A 21,877-nucleotide genomic window follows, 5' to 3' on the forward strand; every position below is an offset into this window, starting at 1 on the left:
TTGAGGTTTAAACTTATTCGGATGTGCTGCATTTCGTTGGGTTATGTAGTGTATTTCGGTTGTTTCCTGTAATTAATTAATACTTCAGTTTTATCATATATCTTTTGTATAGTCATTTTATAACATTTACTGTTTGCAAAAGTATAAATTATTGTAAATAATAGGGATGTTCTGGTACCTAACAGAAAACCCTGGCCGTTTTTTGGTACAACTTTTTTTTACTTTTGGTCCTCGATGCTGTTCAACTTTCTACTTATTTCGGCTTTCAAACTTTTGTATCAGGACGTCACTCACAGGCACTTGTCTCAGAAAAAAAAAATTTTTCTGAGACAAGTGCCTGTGGCGTCACTAGTAAGTCTTGTGTGAACAAAATGCACTTTTGGCGTATTAAAATTTTTAAATTGCTGCCTTTTTTTAGCTATTATTCATGTGTTTCTTTGTCAATTATGTTCTCCTATTTATTAATATTGTAGTCTTGTAATATTGTGTTGTCATTTTAATGTTATATTTCACATGGCCATATAAGAGGGATGTTTGGCATGCCACAAAACCAGGTTCAACCCACAATTTTTCCTTTAAAAATGTCCTGTACCAAGTAAGGAATATGGCCATTGTTATATTTTGGTTTGTTTTTCTGAGTGTGTTGCATTTTGGCGTTGTGTCAATTGTTTTTCTCTTGTTTTTGAGTGTGAGTTCACATTGCTATAAGACGTGTCACGGTACTTGTCTGTCCCAGGTTCATGTGTTTGGTTTTGGTGTTATATTTGTTGTTCTCCTGGGATTTTGTCTGGTGCTTGTTCCGTTTCTGCGTGTGTTACATTTTGGTGTTGTGTCGTTGTTCTCCTCTTGTATTTAATGCGTTTCCTTCGGTTTTGGTTTGTTGCGCCGATTTTGTTTTTTGTCCATGGATTTATGAGTTTTGAACGGCGATATACTACTGTTGCCTTTATTTTTAACATCCCTTTTTGGTATCTTTCGGCTCTCTTTTTAAAATCACCAAACAATAACCATGGCTGAACAGACTCTCGATATATTTGGCACAACTTTTTAATTTGGTATGTTGTTCACCTTTGTTGTTCATTTTGGCATTTCAACTGTTTTGGCTTAATCACTTATTATGAATCTCATGTTGATGAAACCTGTATTTTAATTACTATCTTGGGTATCATTATTGGTGAAATTGAAAATTGCAAATGAATACAATGTCATCGGGACCTCTTGAATGACTTGAATTGTTAAAATGCTTGGTTTTTGAAAGATGAGATTTTGTGTTGATTACCGCATGCTGAACAAAGTCACTGAAAAAGATGTTTATCCACTCCCAATGATAAGTTACTCTTGTGGTCAAATTGCATATACATGTATAAATAAATTTATGACTTAAAGAATTAAAGTCTAAAAGAATACCGACTCCCATGACATTGCCAACTGACAGATAACTTGCAGGTGTAAACAACTCATCCTCATACATTACCCAAAAGAAAATTTGATATGAAAACACATCTCAACCCCCCCCCCCCCCCCCCTATACCTCTAGTCAATTTACTGTTTTAGGAGTACATAAAGTTTATTTAAAACTACAAATGGGTGTATTAAATACTCCGTATTTGTTTTAAAATTATTCTCTAGAAAGATGCAGTACTCGCAGACCTACAATATTCATACATTTATGGAAACGTTAACAATAAATACCTTTTTCTTGTGTATCCCGTTTACACCATATTTTTCAATAAGATGAAAGAACATAAGTGTTAGCAACAGCTTCAATTTTGAATTGGGTATCCTTTGGTTACACTGAACAGTGCATGCTAGTAACACTTGAGTATTACTAGTCCTGATCATACTGGTGACACTATATGAACATGTTTGTACTGTTTCATTTACTCCACTTTGTTATGCTTCTGTTGTGGACTATCTCATCTTAGACTTATAACAGTATTTTGATATATGCTAATTACAGTAATATTTATTAGTCGTTATTTGCTCTGAACTATAGCTAGCTTTAAGTAACTGCTAGTACTCTCAGATCTTGTGTGGTTTGAGCTTTTGTTAGTGTATGTATGTGCCCTCTATCAATCTAATGAGTTAAGACTTTTTCAACTGCCTTTCAGAATGTATTCTTACAATGTACGTCGTACCGTTGTTACACCATTGTCCCAAGTTTTGGTGCAAGCAAACATGCTTAACCCCGTCATATTCCGTGTATGTGCCTGTCCTAAGTCAGTATCCTGTAATTCAGTGGTTGTTTGTTGTTGTATTATATCATAATGTAAAATTGAGAATGGAAATGGGGAATGTGTCAAAGAGACAACAACTCGACCATAGAACAGACAACAGCAGAAGGTGTTTTGTTTATAGTTTGTTCGTAAATCTGATCGTTGATTGTTTTACATTTGGCTTTCAGTAGGGACTTTATAGCTTACTATGCGGTGTGGGCTTTGCTCATTGTTGAAGGCCGTACGATGACCAATATATAGTGGTTAATTTCTATGTCATTTAATTGGTCTCTTGTTGGGATTTGTCTCATTGGTAATCATACAACATCTTCTTATATATGTCAGAAATCACAAATATGACATGCATGTTCAAAATATAGAAGTCAAATGAAACAATTTTTAAAATGCATCAGAGAATAATGATATAGAACTATCAGATGTATATGATAATTGTATTATATGCCTCTGCTGTATTATGTTTCTGATTGTATATGTCTCTGATACAGATATCAAATCAATGAGTCCAAAACAACACTTCTATGACAAATATAGGAAGGTGTGGTATGAATGGCAATGAGACAACTCTCCATCCAAGTAGCAATTTATAAAAGTAAACCAATAATATAGGTGACGGTACGGCCTTCAACACGGAGCCTTGGCTCACACATAACAGCAAGATATAAAGGGTCCCAAAAAATACTAGTGTAAAACCACTCAAACAGGAAAACCAACAGTTTAATCAATATATAAACGAGAAACGAGAAACCCTTAGTATATTTTGTTTACTTCCAGAATTACTACAATCCATAAAATGGATTATGCTTCACATTTGATTGTTTACCATTATAGTACATATATACGTAGTCGTGAACATGCATGAAATATTTGCCATTGGAGTTAATCAACCATAAAAAAATATAGTACACTACATGTACTACAAAATATATAAATAAAAGTCTTGATTATTAAAAGTCCTCGTCGAGACTAAAAATGTACATCTTGACATTTTGGCGGGAATACTAATCATCTCTCTACCCTTTCGGACACCTCTTGGTTTTTCTTTACACATCATCCTGGAAGAAATGGCGAACATTTGAACCGAAGAAGTGCACCTGATCGACTATTTAAATTCATTGATTTTTATTAATAACAGGATTGACAAGTAGTAAATAAGTTTAAGGTAAGTTGATAATAAACTGCTTTCGGGGTTGATAAGCGTGAAACATGTATATTTGTCGAGAAACTTCATCTAAAATCACGTGCATATATTTACAACTTCTTTATTTTGATTGCATCTTGCCCTACTTACAAAAGTTTAAAAGTTTTGTGTATCAATATTTATAATTTACAAATTTCTTCTTATTATATGCCTATTAAACACAAGTTTCGAAATTGCAAAGAAATGAAAGCGGAAAGGTGTTGAAAAGATTTGAAAAAAACTTAAGTTATAAAGATAAGAAATAACTGTGCCAGCTGTAACGGTTGCATTTTCTTTGTTTTCCTTTATATATTATAGTAAATAAGTATATAAGGAAGATAATTCAGTTAATCAAGTAAAAAGATGTAAAACAACACAAACAAATAATCTTAACTTTATAGAAAAAATAGCTTGTAACTGTATAACTTTTTAAAAGTTATGTTTTATGATGTATTTCCTCACATTGACATTTAATATAATTAATGAACTATTTCCTAAATGCAAAGATAGATTTGTATGTATATAGTTTAAAAGCATCAATACTGTTACCATTTCCTTTTTATCTTAATAATCAATTAAAATTGGCATGAACTTTTTTTTCTGTAATAGGGCACCTGTGTGTTTTATTCACATGTATTGTTTTGATCTATGATCAGCTGGTATTGACTAATTAATGCCAAGTGTGTACATTCCATAGTAAAAATGTAAATCTAGACGCTCCATTCAAAGTATCATATGTACAAGATGGCTGTGTTATTGATATAAATAGTAACAACTTAATTTAATAATTCCTTTAAGGGTGTGTTTTATAATGAGCCAAATGACCTTCAGTCCTTCCTGGAGTGTTTACATGCACAAAACATTTATAATTGGCTTTTAATTATGATCAATAGATCCATAGTGCTATAGACTGGTTATAAAAAGGTTTAAATACACCTCATGGACTGTAAAAGATTTAAAAAAAAATATAATGATATCATTCAACTTTACATCTTTGTTGTATGATATGATTTCAGGTAATGGCATTTTAGTAAAGGTTTTAAAAAATAAACAAAGATTTACCGGCCTATTAGGACAAGGACTAGCAAAGTGACAAAACCAAACTTTTCCAATAAGTAGTCTTGTGGGCTGTAGATTGCGGATACAATAGCCCAGGACAAATCTCTAATATCATATGCCTAAAGAAGGTAGTAGTATCATCATGTGAACCCTTACATGGTAATTTACATGGTAATTTATTAGAAAATAAAGGTGATCACTGGTATAATTTTTGTGTAGGACTATGATTCTGCCCAGAAATCGTGCCATAACAGACTCAGACAATCATCTGATGTTATATTCAACCAAACCATTATGCCACAACCAAAACTTACAGTCATATAATGTCTAATTTCACCAAACCATTATGCCACAACCAAACTTACAGTCATTTGTTGTCTGATTTCACCAAACCATTATGCCACAATCAAAACTTACAATCATATGTTGTCTGATTTCACCAAACCCTTATGCCACAACCAAAACTTGCAGTCATATGTTGTCTGATTTCACCAAACCATTATGCCACAACCAAAACTTACAGTCATATAATGTCTAATTTCACCAAACCATTATGCCACAACCAAAACTTACAGTCATATATTGTCTGATTTCACCAAACCATTATGCCACAACCAAAACTTACAGTCATATAATTTCTGATTTCACCAAACCATTATGCCACAACCAAAACTTACATTCATATGTTGTCTGATTTCACCAAACCATTATGCCACAGCCAAAACTTACAGTCATATAATGTCTAATTTCACCAAACCATTATGCCACAACCAAAACTTAGTCATATAATGTCTAATTTCACCAAAACATTATGCCACAACCAAAACTTACAGTCATATGTTTTTGATTTCACCAAGCCATGATGACGAAACTGAAACTTACAGTCATATATCTGATTCAAACAAGCAATTATGCCACAACAGACACTGACAGTCATATGTTGTCTGATTCAAACAAGAAATTTGCAACAACAGACAACATACTCTGACAATTATCTTTTGTCTGATTTTACCAAGCAATTATGTCCCCACAGACATCAAACTCTGACTATCATCTGGAGTCTGATTACACCAACCAATTATATCCCCACAGACATCAAACTCTGAAAATTATCTGGTGTCTGAATCCACCAACCAATTTTGTCCCCACAGTCATCAAACTTTAAAATCATCTGGTGTCCTATTCCACCAACCAATTATGTCCCCACAGACATCAAACTTTGACTATCATCTGGAGTCTGGTCCCACCAACCAATTATGTCCCCACAGACATAAACTCTGAAAATTATCTGGTGTCTGAATCAACCAACCAATTATGTCCCCACAGACATCAAACTTTGATTATCATCAGGTGTCCGGTTCCACCAACCAATTATGTCCCCACAGACATCAAACTCTGACAATCATCTGGTGTCTGATTCCACCAAACAATTATGTCCCCACAGACATCAAACTCTGACTATCGTCATGTGTCTGATTCCACCAACCTGTTATGTCCCATAGACATCAAACTCTGACAATCATCTGGTGTCTGATTCCAACAACCAGTTATATCCCCACAGACATCAAACTTTGACTATCATCAGGTGTCTGATCCCACCAACCAATTATGTCCCCACAGACATCAAACTTTGACTATTATCAGATGTCTGATCCCACCAACCAATTATGTCCCCACAGACATCAAACTCTGACTATCATCTGCTGTCTGATCCCACCAACCAATAATGTCTCCACAGACATCACACTCTGACAATAATCTGGTGTCTGATTCCACCAACCAATAATGTCCCAACAATCATCAAACTCTGAAAATCATCTGGTGTCTGATTCCACCAACCAATTATTTCCGACAGGCATCAAACTCTGACAATCATCTGGTGTCTGATTCCACCATCCAATAATGTCCCAACAATCATCAAACTCTGACAATAATCTGGTGTCTGATTCCACCAACCAATTATTCCTGACAGACATCAAACTTTGACTATCATCTGGTGTCTGATTCCATCAACCAATTATGTCCCCACAGACATCAAACTCTGACAATAATCTGGTGTCTGATTCCACCAACCAATTGTATCCCCACAGACATCAAACTTTGACTATCATCTGGTGTCTGATTCCATCAACCAATTATTCCCCACAGACATCAAACTTTGACTATCATCTGGTGTCCGGTTCCACCAACCAATTATGTCCCCACAGACATCAAACTCTGACAATCATCTGGTGTCTGATTCCACCAACCAATTATGTCCCCATAAACATCAATCTCTGAAAATCATCTGGTCTCTGATTCCACCAACCAATTAAGTCCCCACAGACATCAATCTCTGACAATCATCTGGTGTCTGATTCCACCAACCAATTATGTTTCCACAGACATCAAACTATGACAATCATCTGGTGTCTGATTCCACCAACCAATTATGTCTCCACAGACATCAAACTAGGACAATCATCTGGTGTCTGATTCCACCAACCAATTATGTCTCTACAGACATCAAACTCTGAAAATCATCTGGTGTCTGATTCCACCAGTAGTTCTATTCAAATAGGCAAATTGTGTACACTACAGTTTAATCTGTAACTGTATGTTCACCTCTTATATTAATGTCTTTTTTGCTCAATGTATTCTCCACACATCTTTTTTGTTTATGTCCCATATGTTATATGTTGTTATAATTTATAAATTCTGTTCTGATTAACAGTGACATACTGTTACATTTGTCTAATGTTTAACTCTGCACACAAACCATTTCTCTTGTGCAATAGTCAAAATTCAGTCATCTTTTTCTTTATTAAGCCATCAATGCCAAATTTATGCAAATTGTGAACTTTAAATATTGGAAAATTATAAAATTGTATTATCAAATTCTTTTATTTTTTTTTTTTATTTTAGTATGATAACCATACCTTAGCATTTCTATACAGTAGTTCGTCAGCCATTCAGCCAGAAGATTTTATTCTTCCGTTCTTCTTTGTGTTACATGAATGAGGATAATTTCACAAGTTAGTGTTAGATAAATTGCAATGGAATATTTTATCATGAAAAAATGCATAATCATTTTCTTGTGCAATTTCTTTTAAAAAACCTAACATTTACCCACTGATTTTAACAGTTGTGATATATTTTATAGATATAAATCACACAATGGCATTCCTGGTCTCAGCATAAAGTAAGAAAGTTTTCACAGGTGAGTCTGAAATGATACATATCTACCAAATTTAATTAAGTTACATTTTGATAAGTTAATAATGTATAATTGAGGTGACAACCGATTTAGAATCGTGGTTCAATAGGTGTGCATATATCTGTGTGTTAATGGAGTAATGTTAAGGCTTTTACAAATATAATAAAAGAGTCAATCATTTGGTTTTACCTGGAAAGCGTAGAAAAAATGACAGATTCTGGGATATGATTTATGTGTATTACTTCAGAGATTTTTTTGAGATATGTACAGAGGCAGTTTTTCTTTAAGGTCAGTTTAGAAATATTTTCTTCTTACAGTAAATGTGGTATTGACTTTTGATATACCTTTTTGTAGTAATTAGTCATGTTTGTATCATGCCTTTGATCTGTACTTATTACAGAAAACAGGTGTAAACAGATTGATTGGATTATGGTAAAGTTATGAAAGTTGAGATCCTTGGGGAGGGATCTAGTGTGGGAATTTTTGAAAACTGAGATATTTTGGGAGGGGTCTATAAACTAACTATGAATGAAGATGTCATAAAAATTATCAGAAGAGATGTTTGGATTAATATAATAAGAGAGGGTGTAGAGAGTGGACTGTTAACAAGATATTAGTTGTGATGCCATAATTATATTTATTTGATAAGCATATTATTGCTTACATGTTCTGAACATTTATTTAGAATACATTTAAAGTGAATCAAGTTGGAAATAGTTTATATATAATTGTAAAGCATGGATTGCTTATAAACTGTTAGATTAGTTAATGGGATTTTGATACTTTTCCACTATCAAAATAATTTGAGATTTTAATTACTGTTGAAGAACCCTGTTGATTTTTGACTGAATATCTCAATTTACATGATTTACAGTATGTTCATTTTAAGTGTTGACAGTCCATTTGAAATTTTGATGTAATTTTTATTAGTATTAAAAGCAAAGGAGTAAAGTATCCAGATTATTTTAATAAGTTAATTTTGTAAAACAGTTTCCCCATATTGAGCCCCACATGCATGAAAGTAAGAGAAAGAATGCTGCATTATCTGTAGTAAATTGACTACTCAGCTGTGTTTTGGCAGTTGTAAGATTATTGTGTGATTCACTTACATTTATCACTAAACACATAATTTACAAAAAAAAAGAAGAAATTGTAAACACACAAAGATAGGAATTATTAGATACATTTACTGAAAAGTTCAACTTAATCAATTTTATAGCTTCAAACTTAAAGTTTTTGTACACAAATTACTTCAAAACAAAGTGTATTTTTTGTTGGACTAAAGGTGACTTTTCATGATGAAATATACTTTTGTGTTGCCTTTTAATACCTTATTTTATAGAATAAAATCATGGAGGTTCTTTGTCATTGAATCTTGTTTCTTGGTCTTTACCACATTTTTTTTTACTCACTTAGGTCAAGTTTTCATGACTTTAAATATATTCCTCAATACCATATTGGGTATTACATCTATGTCAATACTAAACTTTAAAGGTCAAAAATATATGATGTGAGACATATATGTTTGTCAAACATGCCTATATCTATGTATGACCTGATCTTTGTTCACCCTGCTGTGGTCAGTTGAGGTCTTTTACTTTGCTCTATACATTATAAGATGTTATAAGTCAACAATATTTGATATATGAATTGGTTGGGAGGAGAAAATGTCCAATTGACATATGCTTTATTGCTTTGACCTCATCCTGAAGTGTAAGAGGACAAGTGTACCAAACAGGTTTCATTTGACCTTGGCCTATATAGGTTTTAATTACTGGTACTTTAAAGTATTGCAAAATGTGAGGCAGTGTACCAACTCTTGTTTTCAAATTTTATCAGTCTATTGAAAACCAACCCCAAGATATTAACAGTGCAGGGGTGTAGGAAATTATTGATAACAGATATTCAATTCCTGCAGAAATTTTATAATAAGTAGACACCATCAAAATAGAACTGATCATATAAAACTTACTGATATTTCAAAGTAAATACCTCCTTCAAATCTATATTTCTGTTGATTATTTTTCATTTGTGCACTTTTGTAAAAAATAAAACATTGTTTTATAAACAAAATCAAGTAGTATTTAATAATCGTTGTCCTCCTAACCCAGGACAAAAAGGGGGGGGTTCCAACTACATGTCCTCATTTAAATGCATTGATCGTAAAAAAATGGTGGTGGGTTCCATTCCCGGAAACTCCGCCTCCTGGATCTGCCACTGCTCTATCCGTCACACACACACGCACACATCCAGGCTGGCGACTGCCTGTCTAAATGGACCTTTCACAGATTCAATATAACATGGACAGCTGAAGTAAAACTAAGATTGTTTCCAACAGAAATAAGGATACTTTAGATTACATCACTATCTAGTAGAACAATAATTATTCAGGTTTTTAGATAACTTATAATGTTATATCTGTAGTATGACCCAATTCAAATCAGGACAATTCATTTTTTGAATTAAGGCTGTTAAAGTATTTTAATAACATTTTTATTACCAAATAAAGAGGTACAAAAACACCCCACTGCTTATAAGGAAGTAATATCCTTAGATAATGTATGCATAGAAATCTTTGTTAAAGTAAAGTTGTACTAACATTAACTTCTCCCATTATTAAGTGTTAGATTTGAATTAAAGAGATATGATGGATCTCAACAAGATAGCATAGACCCAAACCACTTGAAAAAACAAAAGACATTCACATAATCTTTACCTGTTCCTCTACAAACTTTTTTCCAATGTATAAAGGGAATCATCAAATGCTAATTGGATTATTTTTTTTGCTTTTAAGTGTTGCCAGATACATTTATAAACATATAACAGTAATTTGGTTAACTTGTAAAGAGAGTCCATTTGGTCTAGTTATAAATATGTGTTTTGATACTGTGTTGTATTAATGGTAAATAATAAACTGTATATTCAGAAATTATTGCGATTTTGTCCCTTTAGACTAAAATGCGATTTATTTTTGCAATATTGACAAAATCCTGTTTAATCCATACAATAAATTTCAGATTGTGAGTTTAAATAATTGGGATTAGCTGACACTGACACTACACCTCAGTGCCAGTACCATCAACTTAAACACTTACACAACACCTCAGTGCCAGAACAATCATCTGACACTGACACTACACCTCAGTGCCAATACAATCAACTTAAAACACTGACACTACATCTCCGTGCCAATACAATCAACTTAAACACTGACACTACACCTCAGTGCCAGTACAATCAACTTAAACACTAACACAACACCTCAGTGCCAGAACAATCAGCTGCCACTACACCTCAGTGCAAGAACAATCAGCTGACACTGACACTACACCTCAGTACCAGTACAATTAGCTGACACTGACACTACACCTCAGTGCCAGTACAATCAACTTAAACACTGACACTACACCTCAGTGCCAGAACAATCAGCTGCCACTACAACTCAGTACCAGTACAATCATCTGACACTGACAGTACACCTCAGTGCCAGTACAATCAACTTAAACACTGACACTACACCTCAGTGCCAGTACAATCAACTTAAACACTGACACTACACCTCAGTGCCAGTACAATCAACTTAAACACTGACACTACACCTCAGTGCCAGTACAATCAACTTAAACACTGACACAACACCTCTGTGCCAGAAGAATCATCTGACACTACACCTCAGTGTCAGTACAATCAACTTAAACACTGACACTACACATCAGTGCCAGAACAATCAGCTGACACTGACACTACACCTCAGTACTAGTACCATCAACTTAAACACTGACACAACACCTCTGTGCCAGAATAATCAACTTAAACACTGACACAACACCTCAGTGCCAGAACAATCAGCTGACACTGACACTACACCTCAGTGCCAGTACAATCAACTTAAACACTGAGACTACACCTCAGTGCCAGTTCAACCAACTTAAACACTGACACTACACCTCAGTGCCAGTACAATCAACTTAAACACTGATACAACACCTCAGTGCCAGAACAATCAGCTGACACTGACACTACACCTCAGTGCCAGTACAATTAACTTTAACACTTGACACTACCACTCACACTACCACTCAGTGCCAGTACAATCAGCTTAAAAAATTACACTACACCTCAGTGTCAGTACCATCAGCTGACACTACACCTCAGTGTCAGTACAATCAGCTGACACTGACACTACACCTCAGTGCCAGTACAGTCAGCTTAAACACTGATAATACACCTCACTGCCAGTACCATCAGCTTAAACACTAACACTACACATCAGTGCCAGTACCATCAGCTGACACTGACACTACACCTCAGTGCCAGTACAATCAGCTTAAAAACTGACACTACACCTCAGTGCCAATACAATCAGCTTAGACACTGACACCACACCTCAGTGCCAGTACAATCAGCGTAAAAACTGACCCTACACCTCAGTGCCAGTAAAATCAACTGACACTGACACTACACCTCATTGTTAGTATCATCAGCTTAAAAACTGACACTAAACCTCAGTGTCATTATCATCAGTTATAACACTGACACTACACTTCAATGCCTGTAACATCAGCTTAAACTCTGACACTACACCTCAGTGCCAATACAATCAGCTTTAACTCTGACATTTTACCTCAGTGCCTATACAATCAGCTTAAACACTACAATACATACCAGTCTCAGTACTGTCTTCTTAAACACTTACAATATACCTAAGTACCAGTAATATCAGCTTAAACACTGAAACTACACCTCAGTGCCTATACAATCAGCACAAACACTGACACTGCATTTCAGTGCCAATATCATCAGCTTATAACACTGACACTACACCTCAGTGCACATACAATTAGCTGACAATGACAATACACCTCAGTGCCAGTACAATCAGCTCAAATACTGTAATACTTATCAGTCTCAATATTGTCTTAAACACTGACAGAACACCTCAGTGCCAGTTATATAAACTAAAAACACTGACAATACACCTCAGTGCCTGTACCATGAGCTTAAGCACTGACACATCACCTGAGTACCAGTACAACTAGATTAAACACTGACAATACACTTCAGTGCCAGTACAATCAGATTAAACACTGACACTACACCTTAGTGTCAGTACAACTAGATTAAACACTAACACTACACCTCAGTGCCAGTACAATCAGTGTAAATACTGACACTACACCTTAGTGCCTGTACAATCAGCTTTAAAACACTGACATAACCCCTCAGTGCCATTACAATCAGCTTAAACACTGACACCACACCTCAGTGACAGTACAATCAGCTTAAACACTGAATCTGTTAACTTCAATATCATTGGCTTAAATTCTAACAATGTTAGCTGAAATACTGACTTTCTTTGCCTTTGAAATACACTGACTAAAATATATATGCTACCAAGTCGGAAAACATTGGATAAAAATAAAAATGAGAAAAAAAAAGTTATGAACATAAAAGAACTCATTGTTAATGTTCAGGTGTTTCAAGATTATATCTGTCTGTTTATTAGGTGAAAAACACATGAAATTGTCATTAAGCCTTTTTTCATAATAATAATATTTCATTAAACACATCCAATAGTGTCTTTTCTGTTAGAGCTATTGATATTTCCAAGTAGATAAGATCTAGAAATAGTATACCTACATCAATATGGTATGTCCTAGTCAAGATGGACAGATTTTTCCATCACAGTAGAAGGTATGGGCTGTTGTTGGTTTTTTTTATTCATTTTCAGTATATCTGGGTCACTTAATAAATTTTTCTCATGATAAGAATTAAATTGGCAACCATTTGATATTTAGTGTAATAGGGATTTTGGTCAGGTGTATTTGGAAAATAAATTTTATCTGTTATATTTAGAGGAGATATTTTATTCGAACTGAATCTTTTTTTTTGGTTGATTGTCTAATAGGATTTTTACCTCACTTCAGGATCCAAACTGCAAAGCCAATGTCCTCATTTGATAGTTTAAATTCAGTGTAATTTGACCTTTCAAATACAATTTAACTTTCACACTGCCTTTTGTATTATGATACAAAACATGAAAAAGATTACAATGCATATTTTGAAATGAAAGGTGATATCTTCCCTGAATTATTTACAGGTCAAGAAGCCAGTCTTGCTGCTCTTTCTCATTTTTTAAATGGACCACAAAAAAAAAAGATTGCACAATCAAACAATTTAAAACATAATGTGATTTAATATTTAAATCATTCTTCAAAAAAGAGATTAATAATGACAATAAAGTTTAAATAAAGGTTTAAAATTTCAGTTTGTAGATTTATAGATTAAGATACTGTTTCATCTTGGTGTTATATTTCTTTTTCCTTTTCATTTAATGCATTTTTATAAAAGATTTATTTTTGACAAATTAAAATAAAATGCAACTTCATCCTCCTATCTGAGGAACATCTGTGTTGTGTTGTCCTGCAGTCAAGAAATATATATGTATTTTTGTAATGTTGAAAGCTATTCAAAAACAATCAGGATTACTATTGAATATCCTTATGGTCTTATTTTTCTTATAAAGGTTTTAAAAAACAAAATCCATCTTTAAATTATTTTTTTCAAAATATATGGAAATAAATACCAATGATTTTCCTTGTACTGTGGATTAATTTATTTTCATGGTGATTTATATTCATGGATTAATGAAAATTGTTTATTTTCATGGATGTTTGATTTTTTGTGATTTTGTCAAAGTCTGCATATAAGCCAATAGATTTGTGGTTTATTTTTACCCATGGAATCCACGAAAATTAATATTCCATGAATAATGATGAATCCATAGTAAAGCATAACACTTCAAAAGCGTATAAACACACATGTAGGACTGATATTTCAAACTTTAATATTTTGGTTAAGTTTTGCAAACAAGTCCTCAAAAACATATATTCATTTATTTTCCTGGGTACCAATTTTTATGGAGGGGGCATTAATTTTTACCCTTATCCCTCTGTATGTACGTACATCCATCTGTCTGTCCATCTGTACTTCCGAAATTTGGTTTATGTTCTATAACTTTAGTTTTACCAAATGTTATGAAACTTAATCACAATGCTTATTACCTCAAAATACAGATCAAGGTTGCATTTTGGTTGTTTCAATTAACTGTTCTACAGTTATGCCCCTGTACAAATGAAAAAAGCTTTCCATGCTCCAAATTAAGTTACCCTTTACCAAATGTTATGATAATTATATTCATTGCTTATCACCACAAAATACAGATCAAGTTTGAATTTTGGTTGTTTCACTTTTACTGTTCTTCAGTGATGTCTGTTTATAACGTTACTGTGGATTCATTTATTTTTCGTGGGTACCGGTTTTCGTGGATTGAGGAAAACTTACATGTTAGTGGATATTTGATTTCATGATTTTGCCGAAGTCTGCATACAAGCCATAAGAAAATTTGTCATTCGTTGACAATTTATTTTCATGGTTCAACTGTTCCCACGAAATCCACGAAAATTGGTATCCAACGAATAATAATGATTTCACAGTATATGGTATGCAAGCAGCAGCTTCATCTGTGTCCCATGGACACAGTCCCCATTTATTTGGTTTTGTCAAAGTTTGCATACATTCTTATTGAACATTTGTAATTTGTTGAACCTCATATTTATAACCAGGAAAAGCGCAAAAATTGTTATCCATGGAATACTAATGAATCCACAGTAACTTCAAACAAGCTTATCTTTACATTCTTTGGATAAGAAATCTTGACATTTTTATTTATATTAAAAGAAGTATCCCAATCTACCTCTAACAAAATTTGACAAAAAAATCATTTTTTACATAATTTGAATTTTTATATCAAGTATACATATAGTACACTGAAAAGTACAATGAATTGCTGTGCAGCATATTTAAATATAGAAATTCCAGAAACGATTTCCTTTGTTTTCAATGTTTTCAATCTTCTTCTTTGAAAAAAAAAATTGCAAGTGACTGACAAGTAAAAACACTTAAAAGATAGAGTATCAATGGATCTTTTATCACCTCTGTTTCTTGTCTGACAACTCTGATAAACTTTGAGGAAAAAAACTTGTTCAAGAAAAAAGTGGGTATCTTTCAAAAAGATTGTGTAAACAAATCTCATACTATCAGATATACTGCTCTACAAAAATAAATTTCAGATGAAAATAATTAATTACAAGTCATTATTACAAAGATAAATTAATGTTGTTGATAGGCTTAGGATTTTCCCTATCATATTCAGAATTTTTAGAAGGGTTTTCTTACATAATTGTGTGCATTGCTTTAATAAGGGAATAACCCACATATATGTACCGTGAGATTTTGGTTCTTGCATGACCATTGGGATTGGTAATATTATCTAGTTATCTTTGATAACTATGACAAAAATAAATGGTGATATCATACACTTTTTTTTAGCTCACCTGGCCCGAAGGGCCAAGTGAGCTTTTCCCATCACTTTGCGTCCGGCGTCCGGCGTCGTCGTCGTCGTCCGTCGTCTGTCGTCCGTCGTCGTCCGTCGTCGTTAACTTTTACAAAAATCTTCTCCTCTGAAACTACTGGGCCAAATTGAACCAAACTTGGCCACAATCATCATTGGGGTATCTAGTTTAAAAAATGTGTGGCGTGACCCGGTCAACCAACCAAGATGGCCGCCACGGCTAAAAATAGAACATAGGGGTAAAATGCAGTTTTTGGCTTATAACTCAAAAACCAAAGCATTTAAGGGAAATCTGACATGGGGTAAATATGTTTATCAGGTCAAGATCTATCTGCCCTGAAATTTTCAGATGAATCGGTCAACCCGTTGTTGGGTTGCTGCCCCTGAATTGGTCATTTTGAGGAAATTTTGCTGTTTTTGGTTATTATCTTGAATATTATTATAGATAGAGATAAACTGTAAACAGCAATAATGTTCGGCAAAGTTAGATTTACAAATAAGTCAACATGACCGAAATGGTCAGTTGACCCCTTTAGGAGTTATTGCCCTTTATAGTCAATTTTTAACCATTTTTCATAAATCTAAGTAATCTTTTACAAAAATCTTCTCCTCTGAAACTACTGGGCCAAATTAATCCAAACTTGGCCACAATCATTTTTGGGGTATCTAGTTTAAAAAATGTGTGGCGTGACCCGGTCAACCAACCAAGATGGCTGCCACGGCTAAAAATAGAACATAGGGGTAAAATGCAGTTTTTGGCTTATAACTCAAAAACCAAAGCATTTAGAGGAAATCTGACATGGGGTAAAAATGTTTATCAGGTCAAGATCTATCTGCCCTGAAATTTTCAGATGAATCAGTCAACCTGTTGTTGGGTTGCTGACCCTGAATTGGTAATTTTGAGGAAATTTTGCCGTTTTTGGTTATTATCTTGAATATTATTATAGATAGAGATAAACTGTAAACAGCAATAATGTTCAGCAAAGTTAGATTTACAAATAAGTCAACATGACCGAAATGGTCAGTTGACCCCTTAAGGAGTTATTGCCCTTTATAGTCAATTTTTAACCATTTTTCATAAATCTAAGTAATCTTTTACAAAAATCTTCTCCTCTGAAACTACTGGGCCAAATTAATCCAAAGTTGGCCACAATCATCTTTGGGGTATCTAGTTTAAAAAATGTGTGGCGTGACCCGGTCAACCAACCAAGATGGCCGCCACAGCTAAAAATAGAACATAGTGGTAAAATGCAGTTTTTGGCTTATAACTCAAAAACCAAAGCATTTAGAGGAAATCTGACATGGGGTGAATATGTTTATCAGGTCAAGATCTATCTGCCCTGAAATTTTCAGATGAATCGGTCAACCCGTTGTTGGGTTGCTGCCCCTGAATTGTTCATTTTGAGGAAATTTTGCTGTTTTTGGTTATTATCTTGAATATTATTATAGATAGAGATAAACTGTAAACAGCAATAATGTTCATCAAAGTAAGATTTACAAATAAGTCAACATGACCGAAATGTTCAGTTGACCCCTTTAGGAGTTATTGCCCTTTATAGTCAATTTTTAACCATTTTTCGTAAATCTTAGTTATCTTTTACAAAAATCTTCTCTGAAACTACTGGGCCAAATTAATTCAAACTTAACCACAATCATCTTTGAGGTACCTTGTTTGAAAAATGTGTCCGATGACCTGGCCATCCAACCAAGATGGCCACCATGGCTAAAAATAGAACAGGGATAAAATGTAGTTTTTTGCTTATAACTCTGAAACCAAATCATTTAGAGGAAATCTGACAAGGAGTTAAATTGTTAATCAAGTCAATATATATCTGCCCTGAAATATTCAAATGAATTGGACAACCGGTTGTTGGGTTGCTGCCCTCCAATTGGTAATTTTTAAAGAAATTTTGCTGTTTTTGGTTATTATCTTGAATACTATTATAGATAGCGATAAACTGTAAACAGCGATAATGTTCATCAAAGTAAGATCTACAAATAAGTCCACATGACCGAAATGGTCAATTGACCCCTTAAGGAGTTATTGCCCTTTATAGTCAATTTTTAACAATTTTCATTAATTTGGTAAATTTATGTAAATTTTTACCAAATATTTTTCTCTGTTACTAATGGGCAAAGTTCATTATAGATATAATTGTAAGAAGCAAGAATGTTCAGTAAAGTAAGAACTTCAAACACATCACCATCACCAAAATACAATTTTGTCATGAATCCATTTGTGCCCTTTGTTTAATATGCACATAGACCAAGGTGAGCGACACAGGCTCTTTAGAGCCTCTAGTTTAAATATAAAAAAGAAGATGTGGTATGATTGCCAATGAGACAACTATCCACAAAAGACCAAAATGACACAGACATTAACAATTATAGGTTACCGTACGGCCTTCAACAATGAGAAAAGCCCATACCGCATAGTGAGCTATAAAAGGCCCCGATAAGACAATGTAAAACAATTAAAACGAGAAAACTAATGGCCTTATTTATGTAAAAAAATGAACGAAAAACAAATATATAACACATAAACAAACCACAACCACTGAATTACAGGCTCCTGACTAGAAGGGAGAAGGTCTGGATACTTCATACCTTGTATACAGATGCCTTATGTTACAAAATTTGGTCTGCCGTCAACTATATTTGGTGTACAGATTGATTTTAATGTATGTATATTTCCTTCTGGCAAGATTTGTGTGACCATGACCTCATTTCTTATTTCATGGTCAATGTTAAATTTTTTCATGGTTTTGTCTGTCAACAAATAATCATTTTAATTGCTGACTAGTCACTAAAGTTTTCATGGTTATGTTTGTTTTTCAAATACTGTTAGCAAAATGTCAATTAAACTTGGTGTATTTAATTAGTTTATGGTGTACATGTCTGACTGGCATGGTTCATTTAACCTTGACCTCAATGTCTTGGTTCATTGATCAATGTTAAATTCTATAAGGTCTGTTAACCGTAAGCAATAGATTAAATATATTTGGTATATGTAATGATTGTGAGATGTTCATGTCTGTCTGGGTTAATCTAACCAAGGCCTCATTTACATTGGTCATATTGAAAGTGTTCATTTTATTTAAAACTTATAGTAAAACAAATTCAATCATGATAAGTTAAACAGACGAGACATTTCAGTGTGTGCACTCCTGTTTTAACCAGTTTTAGTCTTTTGTGTAGGAACTGTGTGTAGATACCATAAATGATCACCAAGGCAAGATTACAAATAAGTCTTAATACAGTAGAAACTGTCAAAAATATTTGCAATTAGAATTCTAATGAACCAATTTAAAGCAAACTAGACATGAATGATGCTAAGTATGTTTAGATTTTAGTTTGTAAATTATATTCTGGTCTATCAAAAAACATTGCAACCATGACAATAGAAAGTTTTTGACACCCTTCAGTTCAAGTTTTAAGGAGTATAATGGAATCACCATATTAACTGTCTTTCCATCTGTCTTACAATGTGCTTTGTAACAGCAACTTCTTTTAAATAGCTAAAGGGATATTGGTGAAACTTGACATGAAATCTAACCTTACCTGGAGATGTGCATATAGAAATAAAATCACTGTCTTTCATGTTAAAGGGGAAGTAATCAAATTTATTTACTACAGTACTGTAATATGTGGAAAAGTCACAATGAGCACAACTCCTAAAGCGTTATTCAAATGGATGAAACTTAAAAGTAGAACACAAGCTGAGGATGTGCTAGAGGGAATATAATTGTGGTCCAAAAAGGAATAAATGTACCTGCTTCAATATGTCTTCTGAAAGCTCTTCCCCCTTCTAAACTATTTGAAGAATATTTATCACACTCTACACAATGGTAGTTCCCTCATGCTAAAATTAAACAAAACTGTATTTCTTATTTAAATATTGCAATATGTTGCAATAATCTCCCCTAAAAATCAGTCTTTAAATCTGATGCGAACATTATAAATACTGTGAACCAACTCACTTTCATGAACACTTAATTTTTGAAACTTTTAAGTCATGCTAAATTACTGAAATCTTCAAAATTTTAGCATTTGAGTTAAATTTTAGACTGTTTACATAACATATATGTAGGACTCTAAGGTTCGATGGTACTCTAAAGTGCGATGGTAACACTAAAGTGCGATGGTAACACTAAAGTGCGATGGTCTACGCTTAAGTACAATGGTGTCTCACGCTAAAGTACGATGGTTGTTTGTTTGCTAAAGTGTGACGGTATAGCACGCTAAAGTGCTATGGAACAAAAGAGAAAGATTCAAAGGAACTAATGTTAAAAACAAGTCTTTTTGCAAAATCTAGTCGGCTATGATATTACATATAATGCGATAGGCTTTTACTTTACCGGTAGTTTTATGTGACTGTTTCTAAATTAAGAAGACAAATTTTCAATTTGCAACTGGCAAGGGGATGTGTTGACATTAAAAGTCTGTGTAAATGACAAGCTACATCCAATACGCCCCTCGTCCTGAACATGCATGAACTATTTGCCACTGGACGGAATAAATAAAATTTATATTTCCCCTTTTTCGTAGCGAGTATTAATACATGTTATATTTAACCATAATGTACACACTGATGTTTTAATGGACAATTTCTGTGTTACGCTTGAAAACGTGAACCTTTATTTTACCGATGTTTATACTCTTCAGTAAAATCAATATTTAAATATAAACGTAAACATAAATTTGCATCTGTTCGCTTCCATTATTTATTTATTTCATATTCCGGTATGTTCATTTTTGGTTTGTATAAACGACTGTTAACGTCATAATCCAACTACATTTGTACGTCTATACTTTGGCAGACCATCGCACTTTAGCGTATGGAGGCATCTGACTTTAGCGTAGACCATCCTACTTTAGCGTCCCCATCGCACTTTAGAGACCTACATATATATATATATAAAGGTTGAGAGTGAACATTTTCATTTTTGACAAAAATCATCTGAAAAGTGACATATTGTGGTATATTTGACAGATTTTTCATATTTGAGCTTGAATTTGAGCACATTTAATGACTAATTCAGTTCAAATCTTTCACAAAAACTAATTAAAAAGTCTGCTGAAGTAGACACTTAAGTATTTAAAAAGTGTTCAAAGTTTATCATCAGATGAACCTGAAATTTAGACCCAAAATCGGTTCTTACCGGACGAAATTGATTTGATAGAATAATTATGATATATTGTCATAGTTTATGTAATATTGTTTATTATATTATGAGTATGTTCCTGGCAACTAAGTATTTGACAGGAATACTCACCTGGACAGAAGTATAATCGTAACAGGCAATCTTAAGAATAAAGAATACTTAGATATAGGTAGATGTGGTATGAGTGCCAATGAGACAACTCTCCATCCAAGGATCAATTTATAAAATTAAACAATTATAGGTTAAGGTAGGGCCTTCAACACGAGCCATGGCTCACACTGAACAGCAAGCTATAAAGGGCCCCAAAAATTACTAGCTTAAAACCATTCAAATTTGTTGTAAAAAAAAACACAAAAAAAACTTTTATGTTTCAGAAGTTCAGCCATCAGAATTATTAATGAATTATATATTTTTTCAGCAACTATGGTGAAGATTAAAGCAAGGTGATTAAACCACTGTGTAACCATGGCAACTTTGACAGAAGAGGTTAACGGGTTTAGCCATGGAAAAAGATCGGTCACCCCAGATTCTGTTAATGAAGAACAAGAGGTGAGTAACAAGGAAGATAACTCTAAGTATCAGGGAGGATAACTCTGAATTAAAGGAAGAAAATTATATGGCTGTATAATC

The 21,877-nt window shown here is 33.6% G+C and overlaps 1 protein-coding gene across 5 annotated transcripts in view; it reads left to right on the forward strand.

Annotated features, from left to right (window-relative positions):
- The first annotated feature begins 3,279 nt into the window (after positions 1-3,279).
- Positions 3,280-21,877, forward strand: part of LOC143056756 (protein phosphatase EYA1-like) — a 113,873-nt gene continuing 95,275 nt past the window's right edge. For 2 of the 5 annotated variants that reach the window (XM_076229929.1, XM_076229907.1), the window contains exons 1-3: positions 3,281-3,396; positions 7,616-7,672; positions 21,666-21,796. In XM_076229929.1, the coding sequence (XP_076086044.1) occupies positions 21,713-21,796 (84 nt within the window). In that variant the 5' untranslated portion in view covers positions 3,281-3,396; positions 7,616-7,672; positions 21,666-21,712. Of the gene's footprint in view, positions 3,397-7,400; positions 7,488-7,615; positions 7,673-21,665; positions 21,797-21,877 lie in introns of those variants that run through there. The other 3 variants (XM_076229944.1, XM_076229913.1, XM_076229918.1) reach the window with 3 other exon arrangements.

The sequence above is a fragment of the Mytilus galloprovincialis genome, chromosome 1, assembly GCF_965363235.1.
Source record: "Mytilus galloprovincialis chromosome 1, xbMytGall1.hap1.1, whole genome shotgun sequence".
In the NCBI taxonomy this organism is placed as follows: Eukaryota; Metazoa; Mollusca; class Bivalvia; order Mytilida; family Mytilidae; genus Mytilus; species Mytilus galloprovincialis.